Genomic DNA, 21,141 nt, shown 5'->3' with positions numbered 1-21,141 from the left:
ATTGTGAGAGAAGGTTTACTACATCGAATGGGGCATGCTCTAAAAGACTAGAAGGGTATTTGCTGTAAAGAAATAATTGTGACAAGAGGCAAACTTAATTTTTTTTTTTAAAGGAATTCCTTTATTTTTTATTTATTTATTTTTGGCTGTGTTGGGTCTTCGTTTCTGTGCGAGGGCTTTCTCTAGTTGTGGCGAGCGGGGGCCACTCTTCATCGTGGTGCGTGGGCCTCTCACTGTCGCGGCCTCTCTTGTTGCAGAGCACAGGCTCCAGACGCGCAGGCTCAGTAGTTGTGGCTCACGGGCCCAGTTGCTCCGCGGCATGTGGGATCTTCCCAGACCAGGGCTCGAACCCGTGTCCCCTGCATTGGCAGGCAGATTCTCAACCACTGTGCCACCAGGGAAACCCAAGTTAATTTTTTAAACTTCATAATATTAAGGAATAGACTAGTAATAGTGTTTTTTCAGCGTAACCTTTCAAAATGTGACTAAATATGCCTGGTAGCAGGGCCAAATTTTAGTTGAAAATTTATGAAATCAAGGATTCAATCAAAATGCACTTGTTCTGTGAGTACCAGGCTTAGAGCCCGTGCTCAGGGTGAGGGAGTCCAGAGGTAGAAGGCAAAGTTCCTGCCTTCCAAGACCCATCTGGTTTGGAAATCAGAACAATAGCCACGAAATTATGAAGAAACAGTAGAATGGCCAGTTTTAAATCTTTTTCTAGTCTAGTAATGAAATTTTATCTTACTCAATTTAGACAAAAATCTCTTAAAGACATAGCTTGGTTCCCTACCCTCTCCAAGGGTATCTTGAATGTGGTTTGAATTTTTTCCTTGATGTCCAACACTCATTGGCATTAGCCCGTTAGAATTTTTAAATTATTTCTTCTCCTCCTCCAAGAAATTTCTTTCTCCTGTTTTCTTCCCTGGGTGTAGAGTTATCAGCTCTTCCTTCTCTGAATGATCAGCATATGTTTCTACCAGACCTTCTATGTGTTTCTACCATTTCTTCATTTGCTGCCTCTCACATGGTAGAGGCTGAATACCAGCTAATGAAATTTGTATCCAAGTAGAGCTCTTTATTCCTTTGTGTAGATCCATATTTCCAACTGGTATCATCTTCTTTCTGCCCAAAGGACTTCCTTTAACATTTCTTGTAGTGCAGGTATTTTGGCCATGGATCCCTTCAACTTTGTTTATTTCACCTTTTTTTTTTTTTGAAAGATGATAATGATCTTCACAACCAGCCAGATGTGAGATTTGTTTTTGAATGCATGTGCTCCTGTTTTAATGGAGTAAGTTTTTATTCCACTGATCTTGTGACCTGGACCAATTGGTCCACCACTGTAGATATGTATTTGGTTTTCCTACAGTGGAAGAGTCCATGGATTTGGCTTCATTTCTGCTAGACTTTATGAAGAAGTAAAGTCTTGCCTCTTATCAATTATTGAAAGCACAGTATAATTAAGCTATAAGTCCAAACCACAGGCCCATAAGAATTAGAATGAATCTTAGAATCATGGAGTCCAATCCCTGCCCTAAGTCCACACAAAAAACTTTCGTATTTTAGAGATAAAGAAGCTGTGGCAATCACGTAAGAATTTTCATTTGCCACATGGATACGACAGAAGCCATATTTTATGTATGAAGATCATGTTTCTCTGCCTTAGATTATCTGTCCACACCAGGGAGTGTAGTTCCAGTGTTATATCTTTGAAGTGAGTTTTGGGATAGAGCAGGAATGATGAAGAGTAGGTAGCAGCACATTAACCTCTAAACGTACAGGGTCATTTCCTCTTAGCCTTAATTTACAGGGTCCAGGGTTAGTCTGTCTTTGTATTCATAGCATCTGGCAGAGTGTCTGACTCATATTAGGTGCTCAATAAATGTTTTTATTGTTGGATGATAAAAGATCATTAACAATTATCCCTGATTCAGAGACTGATGCTGGATACTAAAGAATCTACAGAGTAAAGAAACAGCTAAGTAATACGTAATTTGGAAAGGGGATGGTGAAAAAAAACTTTTTTTTTTTAAATTTAAAACGATGACCACAATGACTGTGTCATTGTTTTTCTTGAAAGATCTTTACGTAAAATCATTGATCTCTGTTTAAGAGAAGACAGCAAATGCAACAGAGCCATAAATATGACCATTAAAAGGTAGGAGATAAAAGTAATTATATGACTTTTTAAAAAAGTGATGAATATTGACAGAGAAGCATAATCCAGGAGTAAGCATAAGGTGACTAATTTTCAGAGCTGGAAGAAATCATGGGAATCATTCTGGTCAGTCCTTTAATTTTACAGAAGATAATGCCAAAGTCCAGAGGAGTGAGATGGCTTTTCAAGGCATCACAGTCAATTGCCGAAAATGAGGCCTAGAGCCTAATTTCTCTCTCACTACAACCCTTTCTACTCTTCAGCTCAGCCTGCTCCAAGTATTTCCTCTTCAGTATGGAAGACCAAATAAAAATAGAGACTTGGGGTAAAGATCTAGAACAAAGGGAAAACAAGAAGCTAATTATTTTTATATGCCAAGGGATTTTAAAAATAAATTAAAATCTGAACATGAATATCCATGTCAGGACTTCCCCCCAATTTGAAAACCTGCCAAGCACCAGAGTTTCTGTGTAGGTAGAATTTTTTAAGTGAAATTTTGCAGCATGAAAACAAATCCCCAACCTTAAACAGATGGGAATTTGTGGGGCAAATACAGCTAATATTCACAATGTCACGAGATCAAGCTTCCAGTTGTGTGAAGACTGCAGGAGCGTAACTTGAGGGAGATTCGGATACAGTAAAGCCAAAACGGAGTCCTCCTGCAGGGGGCACCGGCGAACAGGCAGGGAGAGCACGGCTGTGGCGCACTGCGTCCCCCTGGAAGGTGGGAGCCCCTCTTAAATCAGGCTCTGATCCATCATCACACTCCAGGAGCAACTGGAACAGGAAAGACATAGTGTCAGGCTTTAACTACATGCTCCCCGCAGGCAAAATTCCCCACTCTTTCTACACGTGTTCTCGGTGCTGCAGGCTGGTTTGGAGAAAGTTAGGCTTTTTCTTAACCCAATGAACGGTCAACAGAGGTGAAGGAAAATGTATGGAAAATGCATTTTCTCTGAGTTGTGATAAATAGAACAACCAAGTAAAAGAATCATTAAAAAGCACTTCGAGCCATTCAAACGTTGAGAATTTGCTTCAATGACATTATAAGGTGAAGAAATGTAGTTAAACTAATTTCCATTTAGGCAAGAATGTGTTTATTCTCTTTATCTTAGAGATATTAAGCCTAATGGAGTTTTGAACAAATATTTTATTTTATTTCATTGAAATATAGTTGATTTACAATGTTATGTTAATTTCTGCTGTACAGCAAAGTGGTTCAGTTATACAGATATATGCATTCTTTTTTATATTCTTTTCCATTATGGTTTATCATAGGATATTGAATATAGTTCCCTGTGATATACAGTAGGACCTTGTTGTTCATCTATTCTATATATAATAGTTTGCTTCTGCTAATCCCAAACTCCCATGAAATATTTTAATAAGAGGGAACCATGGGCATGGAAGAGAGAGGGGGAGGTAAGCAGATATAGCAGACGGAGTAGACATGTTGAGGAATGTAGCTCTGGGCAAGAGAGAGGAATTTGAGGCAAAGGACATCTGGGCTTTTGGAAATGGACCTCAAGCTTGCTTGGTGGATCAAGGACCAGCCTCAGGTTATATAACCCAGGTATCTGGGACAGAGATTGAATTGCTGCATTAGGAATGAGAGGTGATCCTGTCCATTGGAGAAATACTGTACGAGTACAATATATTTACTTGAGTGTTCGTGTACCAGAGTCCGTGGATGAAGAATGTCTCCTGCCATATCAGTAAACGAACGATTTTGCAGCCATCAAGCCTTCAGCCACTGCAGCCGCCCACGACTGTGCACCCTGAGGGGATTCAGGATGGAACAAAGCAGGATACTGTCTAGATAGATAGTTCAGGTGCATATCAAAGGAATGATTTCAATGAGCCCAAACTCTTGCACCTTCCCATACACATAAAAGTACTAACTTCATTAACTTGAGGTGTCTGGTTTTCTTAACAGTAATCTTTTGATGTTCCAACTACCTGGGTTTTTGTTGCAAAAACTATACACCCTGGCTCCTCCCTGACCTCTTGGGAGCCGTCCCTCAGTGCTATCTGAGAGGCTGCCTCTCGGGCTTTAGTCCTCAGAAAGTTCACCGAATAAAACATAATTCACAAATTTTAGGTTGTGCTTTTTTTTTTTTCCCCAGTCAACAAGTCCATGATGTAGATGAAGGTGGAGGAGAAGTGAGAGGTCATGGTTTTGGATATTTCAATATGACCTTCCACATGAGGGTTAAGGCCATTGGGCCACAGATGCTAAGACCTTCTGCAAACAGGCAGACTATTTTCGGTAGGTGCCGAGTTAATATTCATAGAGTATATACTGAAATTGGTGAACAAACAGAGAAAGGGCAAGTGAGAAGGGACCAGTCCAGAGCTATCTCTGTGCCTGCTTCCCCCTCACCACCTCGTCCAGCACCAGCGCTACTGCCAGGAGACTGAAGTCTAGAGGGAGATGAGGTGCCTTCTGGTGTGGAGGACGGGTAGGCGGTGGGACCAGTGGGAACAGATCCATGCTTCTGTATTTCACTTGCTAGTGATTTGACTTGGCTAATGAGTCTTCATCTTCTCATAGGCAAGATGAAATTCATTCATCTTTTCATTCCATTAATATTTATTGACTGCATCTCATGTGCCGGGGCCTGTGATAGGTACTGGAAATAGAGGGGTAACAAAAGAGACACGGTCCCTGCCCTTGTGGTGCTTACAGGATAGTAAGATAGACATTAAATGATCTATAGGAGATAGATATTAAATAATCAGACAAATCACTATCTAATTATGATAACTTCTGTGATAGGAAGTAAAGGATGCTATTAGCATATAATAGGTGAACCTAATTGATGGGGGGGACAAGAAAGGGAGTATGTTAGGTCAAGTTTTTTAGCTAAAGCCAGTAGGGCAGGTGTGACGATTGGAGACAGAGGGGTCTTCATGCAGGGTCAGTCTTTAAGCACAGTGGGCAGCCTGATGTCTAAGGACACCCTGCAGTGAGGGTGTGGGAGTGGGTTAAGTTTTAGCCAGAGAGGTTCCATCCAGTCACACGGAGTAGGGAGACTGGACCCTCATCTTATGTTTTAGGAGTTATTGACTGTTAATCCGTGAGAAACCACTTCCAATAAAGTCTATCAGAAAAAAAGCAACTCTGGTGGCAATAGAGGGTAAACTAAATGAAACAGGCATAAATTTCTCCAAAACAGTAAAAGTTAAATAAATATCACATTTGTTCTTTTTCTTAATTACATACTATATCAGTCAATTTTTGGCATTTTCCCTACCCTCCTTTTTTCCACCCCTCTGGATAGCACAAGAAGCCCTGGACCACAAAATTCAGGGGAAGAGGTGAGGGGCTTGGTCCTCAGTCCCCGTTGCGGGAGAAGCGCTGGAAAGCGGGAGCCTGTGCTAGCAGCTCTGCCCTCCCCACCTCCACGCGGGCGCGTCCCAGCTGCCCTGAAGCCTCAGAAGCCCTGCGGCCCGCAAACCTCACGGCCTCTCCGTCTTGGTTGATCCCATCTCCAGGTGTTGGTTATTCCTCCCTATTCAACCCTTGCTCCTCAGGCCCAAGCCAGTCTATTTGTTTTGTTGGCCTGTTACCTTTAAATCATACTGTTTGCAGGGCCGTCTACTCCCATCTCAAAATTCTCTTCACTTACCCTAAATCACCCACATACAAAAAGCAATTTGCCACCCTAAGAGGTAAGAAGAGCCCAGATATTTGGATACTTGGTGATCTTTTCATCCTTTCTGGGCATGGAGGCCAGAAGAGCAGAGAAAGGTGATGCTGTTAATATTCTCTAGAAAATCTGGAGTTGCTGAAGACAAAAACGAAAGAAACTAAAAACTAAAAGGCATTGCTTAACTTTGTCCTCATATCGCCCTCTTACCCAAGTATAATTCGTCTAGACTGGTGTTCTATCATCTGCTCTTAGACCTTTCTCTCGATGTTTTCAGCTTCTGATTCTCCTGGTCTTGCTTTCAAGTCCCTTCTGTCTGTCAGCCTCATAAATGCAGCTGTTCCTCCAGCTCCTGCCTTTGGCCCTCTCCTGGGTGCACTCCAGGACTCCTCCAATGCAGACGTGCATGTGAATAACGTGGGGATCTCACTAACATACAAATTCTAACTCACGGAGTCTGGAGTGTGGCTGGAGACTGCATTTCTAAACAGTTCCTAGGCGACACCGAGGCTGCTGGTCCTCTGACCATACTGCATAGCAATAATATACACTTCTCCTTGAGAAACTTACTTCTTCCTTTAAAAATATATTTGTATGGTTTTTTTTGGGGGGGAGGGGGGCGGTCTCTTGCATTTTCAACTGTTGCCTCAGTGCAGATAGTTTCTGTATGTCAATCTTCAGCTTTGTTTCCTGCTCAAGCTTCACACCTGCATATTCAAATGCTGTCTGGAAACATCAATGTGGATTCTACCAGCATCTCAACAGGACAAGTACAAAACTTGAGTCACCACCCTCTCAATAGCTCCTTTCCCATGGATCCCACCCCCGTGAAAGGTATCACAAAGTAGTGGAATTCCAGAACGATGTCTACCAGCTCCCCAGTGCCCTAAACGGACCTGAAAAACATGCCATTGTTTGTTGATTTGTAAGAATCAAGGATATAATTTTGAGGCAAGAGCAAATGAAAAGAAGTGAAAATCTGGTTTGGAAGCATTCTATCTTTATTTGCTTGTGTCATAAAAGAAGAAACAGTCAAGGCAACAAGAGATTTATGGTTAGATAGAACTCGTTCCTAGCGAACAGGATTTCAAGAATTTGCTTAAAGTTCTATTTGGTAGTTTCACTTGAAGTTCCATTTACCACACTGCAGAGGGGAGCTCGCCAAGAGTGTTTGCTTAGGGAGGACTATGTAAAGGATTGAGACACTGTTTTCTTTAAATCTTATACATTTATTTGGTGTCAGAGCTCTTGGCAAGAGAGAGATGGTCAAATAGCAATAGCGATTCCAGTGGTTTACTTGAGACATACTAGAGAGTTTGTACACAGTGGTATTCAGTATGAAGAAAGGTTTTTATTTGGCTGCTATTGTATGTATTATAATCTAAATACACACACACACACACACACACACTCTGATGGTTAATTTTATGGGTCAACTTGACTGGGTCTTGAGCCAGATGCCAGGCCTTGAAATTTTTGCTGTGCCATCATTTGAGCAATTTCTCCATATCTGTCCTTGCACTGCAGAGTCTAGGGATTTTCTATTTATGTCCACCTGGGATTTTTTTCATGGGCTGTATTAGACGTATGTTCAGGGCAAAATGGTGACACAAGGTGAAGAACTGTCAATGCTATTTATTGGAGTTTGGAGGGGGTGGATATTCAGGACAGTTTTCACAGAAGATATTTAAGCAGGTCTATTACAACTGCCTTCCACGAGGTTCCCCTAAGACCAATCTCTTCCCACTGCACCCCGATCACTCCAAGATTGCCAGAGTAAGCTCTCTAAAAAGCAAACTAATCTTAAGGCTCCTTTGACCCTGTTTGGCTCTCAGTTGCCTACCTGATGAGACTCAATGTCCTTCACAATATGGCCCCAACTCCTATCACTCCCTCCTCATCTTACCCCAACTCAGCGTACTCTCTACTTTTCCACGACCTCCCAAATGTCCATATTAGGAGTCTCTGTACAAGGAACCTCTGAAACCTTTCCTATGAGTCCATGGACTCAAGTTACAGATGCCGTCCATAAACATAGACTGATCAATATGTGGTAGGGTACCTGACAATGGCTTGTTTTTGTGTAAGATCTTGCATCGAAAAACACATATCTTTAGGTTATAAAGCTGCATTAAATTTGGAGAGGATGTCTAACAAAACAAAGCTTCTTTAGATCAAAGGTATTCCTTTAGCCACTATTTGGAAAAAAGAGTAGGTCGGGTTTGAATCTATTCATAGAAGTTTATGAATTTAATTTTAATTTGTGAAGGATTAAGGTTAGCTCAATTTGAATTTTAAACATTTAAAAATATCTTCTCCCTTCACTTCATTAGATTTGAGAGGATCGACCGAATGAATGATTGGGAGAAGGGGTTGTCAGCTCACGGCCAGAAAAGGACTGTATATTCCGAGTCAGTTGCTTGGAAACAGAAAGCTGGACTCCGCAGGCTCTTCGGGCACCTGGGACTCTGATTACAGGAGCCGAACGCGGGCTGCGTGGCCCAGGTACCTCCTTTTCATGTCTGCAGGCATGTCACTTTTTAAAAATAAATTTATTTATTTATTTATTTATGGCTGTGTTGGGTCTTCGTTTCTGTGCGAGGGCTTTCCCTAGTTGCGGCGAGCGGGGGCCACTCTTCATCGCGGTGCGCGGGCCTCTCACTGTCGCAGCCTCTCTTGTTGTGGAGCACAGGCTCCAGACACGCAGGCTCAGTAATTGTGGCTCATGGGCCTAGTTGCTCCGCGGCATGTGGGATCCTCCTGGACCAGGGCTCGAACCCGTGTCCCCTGCATTGGCAGGCGGACTCTCAACCACTGCACCACCAGGGAAGCCCAATGTCACCTTTTAAGAGAGGATTTCTGAGGCCACCTACATAAACTTTCAGTCTTTTCTCAACCTTTGGCACTTCCTATCGGTCTTTGCTGCTTTTTTTTCCCCTCCTTTGATCTTATCACAATCAAAAATACTAAATATTTTACTTCTTTGTTCCTCTGTCTTTTCCTCTAAAATACAAGTTCCATGTGAGGAGGGATTTTGGTCTTTTTTGTTCACTGCTGTATCTCCAGTGACCACCACATAGTAGAAACTCAATAAACACAACTGAGTGAAAGCCTACTAACTCTTCCAGAGCCTAATCTACTTCCTCCATGGAGCCTGTCCTGATTTTCCTGCTCACCTCCAATGTGCTCCGGCAGGACTCTGCCCTCCACAAAAGTAACCTCATGATTGATCTGACGTTAAAGCTCACTTCTTCCTTCTGGGATTTATTACTTTCAGAGTGTTTAGAGATGATAAGTATTTTGATCAATTAGGATGCTGCACCTGCATCCCAAAACTCAGTTCCACACATACAAATTAGGAACGATTTCACTAACAGCAGAAAATGTGAAAAAGACAGGATTTCAGCGAACTATCTGCTCAATGACCCAATAACGGGATGGAGTCCCCAAAAAACTAACCAACCGCCCACACTCCCACCCACCCAGTTTAGTTTTAGGCTTCATAACAATGAGTCAAGTTCCTGCACGTTGACCTGGTCAAATCACAGATGGAGTTTCGTGATCAGTCCTAGCTGACACATTCTCAAGTGTGGAGACTGGAAATTATACTTATTTGAAAGAACTGGGAATATATAGCCCGGGAAAGAGAACACTAGATGGCATAAGAGATGCCTTCAAATTTCTGCAGTGCTGTCATATTGGTGAAAAATTGTTTCTTCTGTGAGATCTTAAGGAAAGTTGGAAATTATAAGGAAATCTATTTTGGCTCAATCAAAGGGAGACCTTTTTAGCCCGAGGTGGCCCGTGTGGGTCCAGCCCTTGGGGTTTGGCGGGGATGGTGTGGAAGCCGTCAGGCGGTGCTGTGACTGCCACGCTGCGGCCCTCTGGGCTGAGAGGGCGGCTCCTGGTGTATCCTGCACGCGCCCTGCTCTCCCCAGCCTCCTGCTTGCTGCTTGTGGCTGCACGGCATGTTATCTCATTGTGTTCTTTGCTTGAAGTGTCTGTGATTTGCGTTGTTCTTTAAAAACAGCATGATACCAAGTATTCCAATTCACTTATTTGATTTTCACACTTTGGGCAGTTGCAGGAAACTTGTAAATATTGGCTTGGCATAAACGAAGGTGGGTCTGTATGGTCCGTTCTCCCTTCGCTTCCTTTCATTCTGGACCACAGTCAGACCTTTCTGTCATCGTGGACACACACTCATGGCAGACGAAGGAAAGTGGCAGATATATCAATAGAACACAAAGTTAAGTATAATGCTGGGAAAACAGGATTCCAACACACCAGATTAAGAGACTGGGGTGTTTAAATTTGGTGCTGCAAAGAGCTTTTCCCCCAAACCACAGTTTTCTTGCAGGAAAGCCTGCAGGGGCTGTCTACAAGGGGGAGACTCGTTTGAAGGCTCCCCTCTCAAATACATATTTTCTGTGTCTTCATCCTCTCCCTTCCCTTCCTCCTGTCCCAATCTTTTGCCACCCAGCACACAGAACAGAGTATCTGTGACTACTCATCGAGACCCACGGCACCGTTTCCACCATTTCATTTAAGGCTGCGGAGAGCTGTCAAACATCTGAGGTTTCTTGGATTCTTTTTTTCCTCCTCCACCATTTAAACATCGTATCCTTTTGCTACTGTCTGCTTCAGATGTCTATGATCTCTTTGGCTCTCCTCTTCTCCGGGCACACTGTAGGTGCTCAATAAGAACTTGTTACTGAATAAACACCAACAGCCTACTTAGTTCAGGTTACCACCACCTCTGGCCCAGACTCCCGCAGACCTCGTACGCTGTCCTTCGTGCCTCTAGTCTTGACCCTTCTTCAGGCGGTTCTTCATGATGCCAGTCAGAAGGATCTTCTTCCTAATATGCTAATCTGATCGTTTCATTTCCATGCTTAAAACTCCTCTGTGGCTCTAAGGATAAAGTCTAGACTCTTACATGGCAACCAAGGCCCTTCATGATCGATGGTTACCTTCTCTTTTAGCCCTCCCAGCCTCTTCATCTTTCTATCTTCTTGTCTGTGCCGGCAGCCCTCTCCAGTTTATATCCCCTTCTCCAGGGCTTGCCAACACCCTGGGCTGGGGTGAAGCCCTCCTTTAATGGTGGTTGCTAGACTGTAAACCTCCCTGAGGTGCAAAACAAATCATATTAACTTCAGTCCAGTGTCTGGCCAACAAGAGAGGCTCTCTGAATGTCTGCAGAAAGCATGAATGTGCCCAGCATGTTTATGCCCATTTTATAGAACGCCGCTGGTCCTTCTTCAGGGAGGCAAGCACTAACACATGGAATGGGCAGCAGGTGAGGAAGACAGGATGGAAATTAAAATTCTAAAAGTCCAAACTAGAACATAGAATAATTTACATTTTGAATTAATGTTTCTCATTTTCTCTTCACTTTTATAACATTCTATTATTCATATGTATAATTTCATGAACAAGATCGAACTTCTACTGGTAAAAAATACAAAGATAATTTATATACTTCCACATTGAAAAGTGGTTAAGATGTAGAAGCTGGGCATTGTAAAGCTTATTACTCAGCTTTATTGTGGAATACAGGACAGTACCTTGGTATCCGAAAGGACTAAATTCAAGGACCCTAAGAGCTACTTATCAGTTACGTGAGTTGGGAGAAGTTCCTGGATGGAAGAATGCACCTCCTATTGTGCCCGGCAGGTGGGAAGGACTGAATTGTTCCTGCTCTTCCTCTCGCTTGTGGGTTTAAAGAGATCTGGGAATACAGAGCTTCAATACTAAATAATTTTTTCTTTTACTTTTGAAATAAAAGGGAGGCATATTAGTTTCTTAATTCAGTGTCACTCAGATGAAGCAGCTGCCTTGGCAGCAAAAGATAATTCTTTACTTATAATTAACATTACTTTTAGAAAAATGTAATTCTGTGTCACTGATATGCAGACCTTTTCTCTTGGGCATCTTTTAACGGAAATAAAATTACATTTTAAAATATTACATACGTAAGAAACAAACCAGCAATTGTAATGCCCCAGTGAATCCTGAAAATTTATTATTTGGGAGAATATCAGATATTGATCCTTTGTTTTACAGCTCATGATAATAATCAGAAAATATACATTTTGAAATGAAAGTCAAAAGAAAAGAACACTTACATATAATACAGATTACAGATATTTTACTTGTACATAAGCAAAGCAGTACTAAAAGCATATTTATGTGTCCACAGTTAGTGAACATGGCATTTTTCTGTTTAAAGCTGCAGCAACTCAAATCCTCTTCGGGGCAATAAAGAAAGACAGATTGAGAAATACGTTTAGGGCTATCACCAAGTCTGGCTGTAAACCTATTTTTAATCTTTTCCCTCCCCCCATATATATATGTATATACTTTATTGCCTTTATATTTCTGCTGGTTTAATATAATTAGTATACTAAATAGTTATCTGCATTTATTTGGTTTCTAAAAATATATAAAATGCATTGGAATAGAGCTCCTGCAGCTTTCAAGCAGTCACTGCCCTGGCATCAAAAGCTTACTCTGGAAATGTAAAGCAGCAATACTGAATAAATAGTGATTGTTCTGTCTTCTCCGTGCAGCTGACGGCCTTCAACCAAAACTGAAAAATACTGTAGCAAACAGTATAAACATGCAACTTAAAAAAACTGACATAATATAAAAGTAATACTTATGAGCTAAATTTAATACAATATGGACTAATAAAGACAACTTTAGGTAGAAGAGGGATGTGAACACAGCATCGTTATTTACATATAAGTTAAGGCCCAGTTTTTCAAAGGCAATGCACACAAGGAACCGTCCATCTGCCCATGCCCTTTGCGCACCTGAAATCAAGAGTTTCTGCTTTTTCCATATTGTCTCCTCAATCCATTATTACAGTTGTAACTTGGAAAGATGTTCACAGAAATGGTTTTAAATGAAGTTTCTTTTCTCTAAAGGCCACTTTGCTCTTATTCACAAAGAAAATTTTCTTTTAACACAGGTGCAAAATGTATTTATGTTCTGGAAGCAAGTGCTTATTTGTTCTTCTTAAACATTGTTAAAATTCACATTTCACACCGTAACTTTTACATTTTTACTGTATTAGTCTTGTTTTAGCTCTAGTTTGATTAATTTGAACTACAGAAACTGATGACTAGCTCAGTGATGGCTGAGGGATTTAAATGGGTAACTCCTATTAACACCAATCGAAGTCTCACATATAAATACCCTGTGCATCAGGAAAAAAAAAAAAAAAAAAAAAGCTAACAAACCAAAATATCTCATAAGAACAACAAAAGGATTGAGGCAAGCCACCACTACGGATCATCCGCTGAGGATGACAAACACTCAAAAGGGTCAAATATACCAATACTATTTCAAATTATTCCTTGGTAAGAAAAAAAAAAATCTTCTAATGTATTTAATACTTGTAGAAAATCACAATAAAACAACTTTCAGTGTAATCATAATTTTAAAAACTTACAATCTAATTTAGTATTCAGAACCTGAATATTCTCCCAGATGCAAAATTTTCTATTTGGTATTTTTGTGTACCATCGCCCACTTCCCCTCTGAAATGTATCCAAAGATGTGGCACTTAATCTAACTCATTTGTATTCACAATAGATAAAAATAATCAGAAATAGACTAAGATATTTTTAAGATGTTTAGGGAAATGAGTTTTCTTTCCTCTATTTTAAAAAAATACTTAGAAAATATTTCTTAGAGATGTGCTTCCAGAAGTGTTGATAATATAACTGATTAAAAAGTACAGCTGCTCATTGTATTAATCAAATTCACATTTATATACTCTTCTCATCTAGGAAACAGTATTTCTATCTGTAGTTAGGTCTGTGAAGATTATTTGGCAGCTTGAAAATTCAGATGAAGTTGTCAGAACCCTACTACCAGTCTTTCTTTAAAGTTATTAGGTTAATGCTGATAATAATTTACAACAATTAAGTTGGATACTTTGTGTTTTTCACGGCATGCCCAGGCATCATTGCAATTAAAAATTGCGAAGTCTAATATATCTAGGTTTAACATTTTGATTTAAATAGAATGTGATCAACTTATAAAAATGTTTTTCTTTGTGAATAAGATCTCAGTTTCTCTGAACAACAATAACAAAATGACCCAGTATAGAATGGAACCCTTTAAAAATAAGGCATATATCAGGCATACATAAACCATTATTGTCACAAAATCTACAAATTATTTTGATTTTTTAATTCTAATTTTTAAATATATACGGATATGAAATAACTATTATAAACTGAGAGCAAATGTGTATAGATTGTGGTTATTAGATAAGAATCATTTATTTCTCAAGTTTTTTTTTGCAAAACAATATAATGGCAAGGTCAACTCGATAACTCCAAGAACCCAAAGAATATATTTTTAGTTGAGGTCTGCCATTTAGCTAGACTAGAAAAGGCAACTATGCATTATTACTTTCAGTCCTCTAGAAGCTTCTATATATTGTCATAGCCATTCTTAAAAATTTTCATTGGAAACCTAAATATAGCAGCATTCTCAGCATTCATTAAACCAAGAATAAGTCAAATGCATTTAAAACATCAAAAGTTGCCCTCATGCATAGGATATAACTTACACCTTTTTATTGTTACCATGGCATTAATATACTAATCCACTTTTATTTTGTTGCATGTAAATAATACAGACAATATGTTTTCCTCAGAATAAAAAACTACTTTAAATTTTAGATTAAAGTCCTAATTATATTGTACCAAATTCTGATCACAGGGAATGTAAAAATGGCTAAGAAGTATCTGACCACATCCATCTAGATACTCTTGTGCATCTTAGTTAAGTCAGTACTCGTGGGAGAGGTGTTGACTCATTTTTGGTTTTATAAACAAGAAAATATATGTACAAATGGAGATTAATGTCCCGCAAAAGTCAAGCTGAAAATTAATAAAAACGAACACTGAATTTAACTTTATTTCCTTGGTAAAAAGTAACTAACTCCAATCTACTTTCTATTTAAGTGACTGGAAAAATTGCAATAGTTCATAATGTACACAGTAAATTATGTGCAAGCAATAACTTATCCATGGGTGCTTACACCAATAGATCATACATATAAAGTGGGTTATTTTAAAATAAAAAAATACCACTTAAAGCAACCTTCCTGAAGATATCCTTGGACATCTCTTTTTTTTTTTTTTAAAGACATCTCTAATTTATGTATGATGGCGACTCTGAGGCTCCGTGAGACTAAAATAATGAGGCAGGGCAGAAACAAAACACGTAATGTATCAGGAAACCCCATGCCTGTTTGGATAGATATTCAACAATTACGTTTTTGTTCAACAGTGTCTGAAGCACTGCGAACCTTTTAAACATGTAATTTACTTCATGAAAATATTTCTGTTCTTGTATGTGGTTCATTCATATGCTAGGAATACTGTAAAGGAAAGATTAAACACCAGATTAAAAAGAAAACCTGAATTATCTCACCTAATTAAGCAGTGGCTAGGATGGGTTCACAAGGTAAATGCAAGTCAGTTCTTCTGGAGTCAGTTTCCATGGCGGAGCCCCCTATGACACTTGTGTAGCTGTAATTCAGCAACGCATGGAGTCTGGCAACATGCACACAAAGTCATCATCACACAATATGCAATGTAACTCAGTCACAGGATAAGTATTAATAAAAAATATTAAAACATCAACATTCACTCCTTAATTGATTACATGGAATAAATAAACTAAGCCAGTCACATATTTCTCTTCATTCTGAAGTCATGGTTTTATTTATGTATACACACAGTATAATACTTTCCTAATGCTCTCAAAATGCTACAAATAAAAATGAAGGCTTTGCATTACAGCTGCTGGACAAAAACATCAACACTGTGGATGTGTGAAAACACAGTTTCTTTGTTCTTTAGCATCAGTGCACAGGGTATGGCTCCAAGTGGTATGCAATTTAGGACAGAAAAAAGATACGGTGGCTTGTGAAATATATCCTCTGTTCATCATTGGCACAAAATCAAAGAAGGAATTTTCACTGTCCTTGGTACCTTTACTGGGTCTCTCCCCTGAAGACAGATAATGTTATACATATATGCCTTCAGGATTAAAACCAGACGAGATAGGATTCTGTAGAATACGAAGATTACTGGGGAGCTGCCGAGAGGACCCAGGTCGCTTCAGAGACCCCGACTGGAATGGTGCCTCTAAACAGGAAACAGAGAAAGTCATCTGATGTTCGCAGTAACCTGGAGTACTTAGCAATATGAAAAATTAGAACTTTTCCTGCTCTCAAGAACCAAATAATATACAGTAACGACTGCAACCCCCTGTGGGTCCTGGGTGAGAGGAGAGGTTACGTCTGCTTGACCCTCTCAGTTGATAAAATAGTTTTCAGTGATTTGAACAGTTCATCATCTTTTCTTAAAAGGTGAACATTTAGCTTCTCTTTCTGGGTTGTTCAGATTATATGCATATACAGATTTAGAAGTGTCTTTTAATATCAACACAAATTAATAAAGACTTTTAGGAGAGGAAGAAGGGGTATTAGGAACAGAGAGAAGCTAAAACTCAATTAATAGACTACGACTCACACATTTCAGGAAAAGTTTGTAAGGAAGCAGTTTAAAACTAATGATAGGATATCTGGTCATCTAAGTAAATAAATAACCTAAATATTATTGATTTTCCCCAGAAACAGTAAGTACATCAAAAATCGTTTTAAGCGGCCCAAGAATTAGCTTTGAATGGTAGGAGAACATTTTAACCGAATGTAAGCAGTTTATTCCAAGTTAACAGAGTAAAGTTTTTTAAAAAGCGATTTCTCAAATCTTACCCCTTTCTAGGTCTGCATGCGAGGCCTCCACTTCGATGGGCTCCGCTGGCAAAACGGTGACTTTCGTCCCTGTCTGCTGGATAAACTGCTGGAGGTTGACTTGCCGCAGCTCCTTGGTCAGCTGCTCCAATTCTTGTTCTTTGTCCTAGATGGGAGTAAAATGCTTTCTAAAATTTGAGGATTCACTATTGGCCAGCTATAGACATCCTGGTGACAGCCCACCTGCTACAAGGGTTGAATGTGGGACACCTTTCACAAGAACGCATTTAACAAACCTGGTTCATATCGACGTAATGGGCTAAGGAGGTCACTTTCACTCTGTGGCATGGGCCAAAAGTTAAGCAAATAAAGGACAACAACTTCTTCAGTCTGTCCTCTTAAATGTCATGCTTTCCTCCGTTAGGAGTATATACTATGCACCTGATGAAATAAATATATGTCTATGAACTTTCATGAATAAAACACTGGATTCCATCCATCCTGGTGTTTACAGCAAGCTTGCTAAGCTGTTCACAATTAAATTCCCTTATTATCTACTTCATAACTGACTGCAAAATTAATAGTCACTTGGTCCATGAGATTCAGGGTTCTTGTTTTTTTTAAACTGTTTAAGTTTTCATGGGATCCATTATTGAGATTTATATTATAGCAAGGAAAGCAAGGAGAGCAAGATTCCCACTATGGGGTTTTTTAATCCTTGATGAGCAGATCTGAGAACTGAGGAGCGCTAAAGTAAGGAGACCAAGTTTGGATGGCCAGAAAGCTCCAAAAGCAGGGAGAGGCATTCTATTATCAAATGGACTTTCTTCTCTTTCTCTCCTTTAGGGCACTATAAGAAAAAGTGGCAAGGCCTCATCCAAGCTGGTTGTGTCAGAGGATGTGGTAAGGGTAGGGAAGAGAAAATAGAAAGGAGGGGTTTTCCGCTACCTTGAGTGTAGGGGGTACTTGGAGATATGTTAGTAGTTTGACTATTAGATACTTTTCACAGGTAGTGGGGTTTATTAGTAACAACTGTCACAAATTAGTGTCTCCTGTAAGGTCAAGGCAATACAATTTCCAACTGCACTCGTTTTGTGTTGAAATGAATCCAAATAGTAAAATGTTGACAAATCACACGTTAACAACCTTCTATTATATGAGAAATTCCTGACTTTGCAAATTCTGGTGGTAGTTCTACCTCTCACTATAGTTAGTGGCAGAGAAAGGAAATCACATCAGTTCTTCCTGAAACGTCAGCTTTCTCTGCTTGTGGAACTGTTCCTACTCTACAGCAGCTCTTCTCAAACTCCAGTGTGCGCGGGCACTATTTGGAGATGCTGTTACTACGTACACTCTGAATTTCTAACCAGTAAGCCTCACGGTTCACTCTTTGATCCACGATCACACAGCTTCTAAACCAGCACTGTCCAATTCAGCAGCCACTGCACATGTGTGCTACTGAGCACATGAAATGTGGCCACATGTGACTAAAACAGAAATTTAAATTTATTTAATATTTTTAAACAGCTTTACTGAATATTATTTAACTTTATTTAAATATAAGTAGCCGTATTATAATCAATTGTGTCTCTTTCTCATTTCAGCTGTTAGAAACTGATAGCTCTTTGCAACTCCCATTAACATTACCACACTGTCTTTTCAAGAATGGGTATCCAAGAAATATAAGCTGAGTGATCATGGAGTAAGTGTGAAATAGAAATGTTCTCGTACCCACTAGAGATGGGGAAAAATCAGAGAAGAACCTGCCCCTCTCCTCAGGGAAGCAAAGGACAGTTACGGGAGAGGGAAGGAGGTGGGGTTAGCAACAAAGGAGACGTGACAGATAAGCAGCCAGCTAGCTGCACAATCCTTGGTGAACCAGTCCTTGGTAATCTCTTTCAGCTTTGGTTTCCCTATTGCTAAAAGGAGAAGGTCAGATTCACTATCTCATCATTAGTGTCCATTCCAGCTCTGAGATTCTCATCTCCTGTATCCGATTACCTAATGCTATCACTGCCACAGCAAGAAAGCTTCTTCCGTGGAAAAGGAGCCGTGTGGCTTCAGCTCTCATCTTTGTTTTGGTCTCATATCTTAGCTTTGTCATAAGTCACAGAAATGCTAAGAAAATGATAAACCAAAGTAAGTTTCTAACTTTAAATGTAAGAGAAAATGAACAATCAGTAAAGAAGATGCCAAAATATATTTAATTCTTTTTTTTAATATATATATTTCCAGTCAGCTTTCTGTGTTTTATTGAACATTTTCTATTTTCAGATTCTTTTCCATGACCAGTGATGAAAATAAAGGCATTATCATTTTGGAAAATCAAGAGCAAACCTACAGTGATTTGGAGAAATACAGAGTTTAAGAAGCTTCCATGAGGAAAGAAAAAGAGGAGTTCAGTTTTTTAGATGCCAAATATTTAATTCTTTTAAATAGATGAAACATTCTAATAAAAGTGTTCTTACCTGTAATCGTTTGGTGGCTTGTCCAAGAGATCTTTCCACAGCTTTAATACCATTTTCCAGCCTCAGACTCTGCTGGCCTTGAATGTCAATTTCCCCTCTGACCTTACCGATCTTTCCTTTAACCTCTTCTTCATTGACCTGTGCCTCTTGAACTTCCCGTTGCAATTTTTCTGCTTCAAGACCACTTTCCATAGTCTGGATTTGACCCAAATAGTCCTTTAATTTGCTCTCACATTCTGTTATTTTCTGTCTTATTTCTTGAAGTTGATCTTTCAGCTGTTTTTCATTTTCCTGTTCAATCTGTAATTCATTTTCCCAAAATTCTTCCTCTTCAATTTCTACATCGTTTCTTTTGATCTTTTGCTCCAGGCGGACAATTTCCTCTTCAAGGCTAGAATTATATTTTTGCTCCCAAAATCGTATTTCTATTTCATTTGATTCTAGCTCTTTCTCAATGGATTGGAGCTTCTCTGTCTGCAAATGGATCAGCTTCTTTAACTCATCTGCTGTTGTTTTGCAGTTATTCAGCACCTTTTGCTTAAATTCAGTTTCTTTACCTTTTCCAAAAATGTCCATTAACCCTTTGGCACCTCCTGTAAATGTTAACGATTTCCTTTTAGGCTCTCTCCTTTTGATTGCTTTGTCAATCTGAGGCCTCAGTTTAGCTAAGGGGGGCAAACTCTGCCTGCATAAAGTTCTTTCAGGAACTCGAGCCACACCATCCGACGTGGGCCGCTCACTGAGAGAGGGCCCCGTTCGACGTAAAATCAGCTGTACGTCACTAGCGTACTGCCCCCATTTGTTTAAGGATATGATAGGATTTTCATGAGGTGCTAAGTGTCTTTCAGTATCTCTCCATTTTTCTATAAGCGTGTACCTTCCAGTTCGACCTAGATAAAAAAAGATAAGAATAAATTGTCAAAAAGGGATACGCAACAGCTAAAATAATGCCTCCAGACATAGGACACTATTTGATAACTTTAACTTTAAAGTTAACTTTTTAACTTTAATTAGCATCAAAGTCCAGCCCATGATGTCTTTAAAACTTTCACTTGAGGATACTGAACTCCTTAAGATACGTAACACATAAAACTATGGGATGTGAACTGCGTACACTCTTCAGACTCGCTTAGCAACTCATCTTTACACCTTAAACCTCAGTGGGAATCTTAATCTACCCTCTTGTCAAATGCCTGACTGCCTAGACCTTGTTTGCGGCAAGACCTCCAGCTGAAACTAAGGAGGGCACAGAGTGTCCTGCTGGAAGCCAGGAGGGCCTGGTCCCAGGAACCAGGCAGGACTTCAGAACTTGAGCAGACTTCCACTTGAGGAATCCCTCTGATTTCTCTGCACATCAGGACTTGGGAAGGTTGGAGCCCCCGTCTCTCCTCCTGAAAGGAGACACGGAGACAGTGGAGGACCTGCTACTCAGCTACAGGTGCTGGGTAGGCCTTTCCTTGCCCATACCTTCCGGCATACCTGTGGCAAATAAAAAATCACCTCAGTGAAAACAACCCTCAAAATAGTCTCATATAAAGAGTGGGGCCTGAAGAGAAGTCTTGTTCAGTTTTGATAAGTAATAGCTTCAAAGAGTCTTTTAAAAAACATTAAAAAGGCAAAAATGATATTATTAAAAAACAAAAGTAGAGTAAAATTACATTTATGTTAAAAATATCCTGAATCTAACAGTAATTATGGAAGATAAAGATTCAGAAGACAATATAATGTCATTAGCTTGAATACACTTCCTAAATATTTCCATTTAAGGTGTGTGGGTCAGATGGAAAATATTAATTTTGTTAAGAGTGTCCACTAGACATCTGAAACTAATGTAAGGTTATATGTCAATTACATCTCAATTTTAAAAAAGTGTCCATTAGTAGTTAATATTATTACAAAGAAAAAAACTCACCTTGCCATCTAGCAATTATCATATTGGCATATACAGCTACTGATTTGTCTTCCCTGTCTTCTTTTTTAATATCATGAGCTTCTGAACCAATAGTAGTATCTCCTCAATTACTGAGCCAATAAATGGAAATCTGGATATGTACTATGAACACCCACTTGTGCTAT

At 39.6% G+C, this 21,141-nt stretch overlaps 1 protein-coding gene across 3 annotated transcripts in view; it reads right to left on the bottom strand.

Annotated features, from left to right (window-relative positions):
- Positions 1 to 14,964: 14,964 nt before the first annotated feature.
- RASSF8 (Ras association domain family member 8) overlaps positions 14,965 to 21,141 on the bottom strand; it is a 127,960-nt gene continuing 121,783 nt past the window's right edge. For all 3 annotated transcript variants that reach the window (XM_036866013.1, XM_036866012.1, XM_036866014.1), the window contains exons 3-5: positions 19,066 to 19,955; positions 16,619 to 16,763; positions 14,965 to 15,989 (exon numbers count right to left, since the gene is read on the bottom strand). In XM_036866013.1, the coding sequence (XP_036721908.1) occupies positions 15,868 to 15,989; positions 16,619 to 16,763; positions 19,066 to 19,955 (1,157 nt within the window). In that variant the 3' untranslated portion in view covers positions 14,965 to 15,867. The remainder of the gene's footprint in view (positions 15,990 to 16,618; positions 16,764 to 19,065; positions 19,956 to 21,141) is intronic.

The sequence above is a fragment of the Balaenoptera musculus genome, chromosome 10 (assembly GCF_009873245.2).
Source record: "Balaenoptera musculus isolate JJ_BM4_2016_0621 chromosome 10, mBalMus1.pri.v3, whole genome shotgun sequence".
Taxonomy (NCBI): Eukaryota; Metazoa; Chordata; class Mammalia; order Artiodactyla; family Balaenopteridae; genus Balaenoptera; species Balaenoptera musculus.
This window is presented reverse-complemented; position numbering and strand designations above follow the sequence as displayed.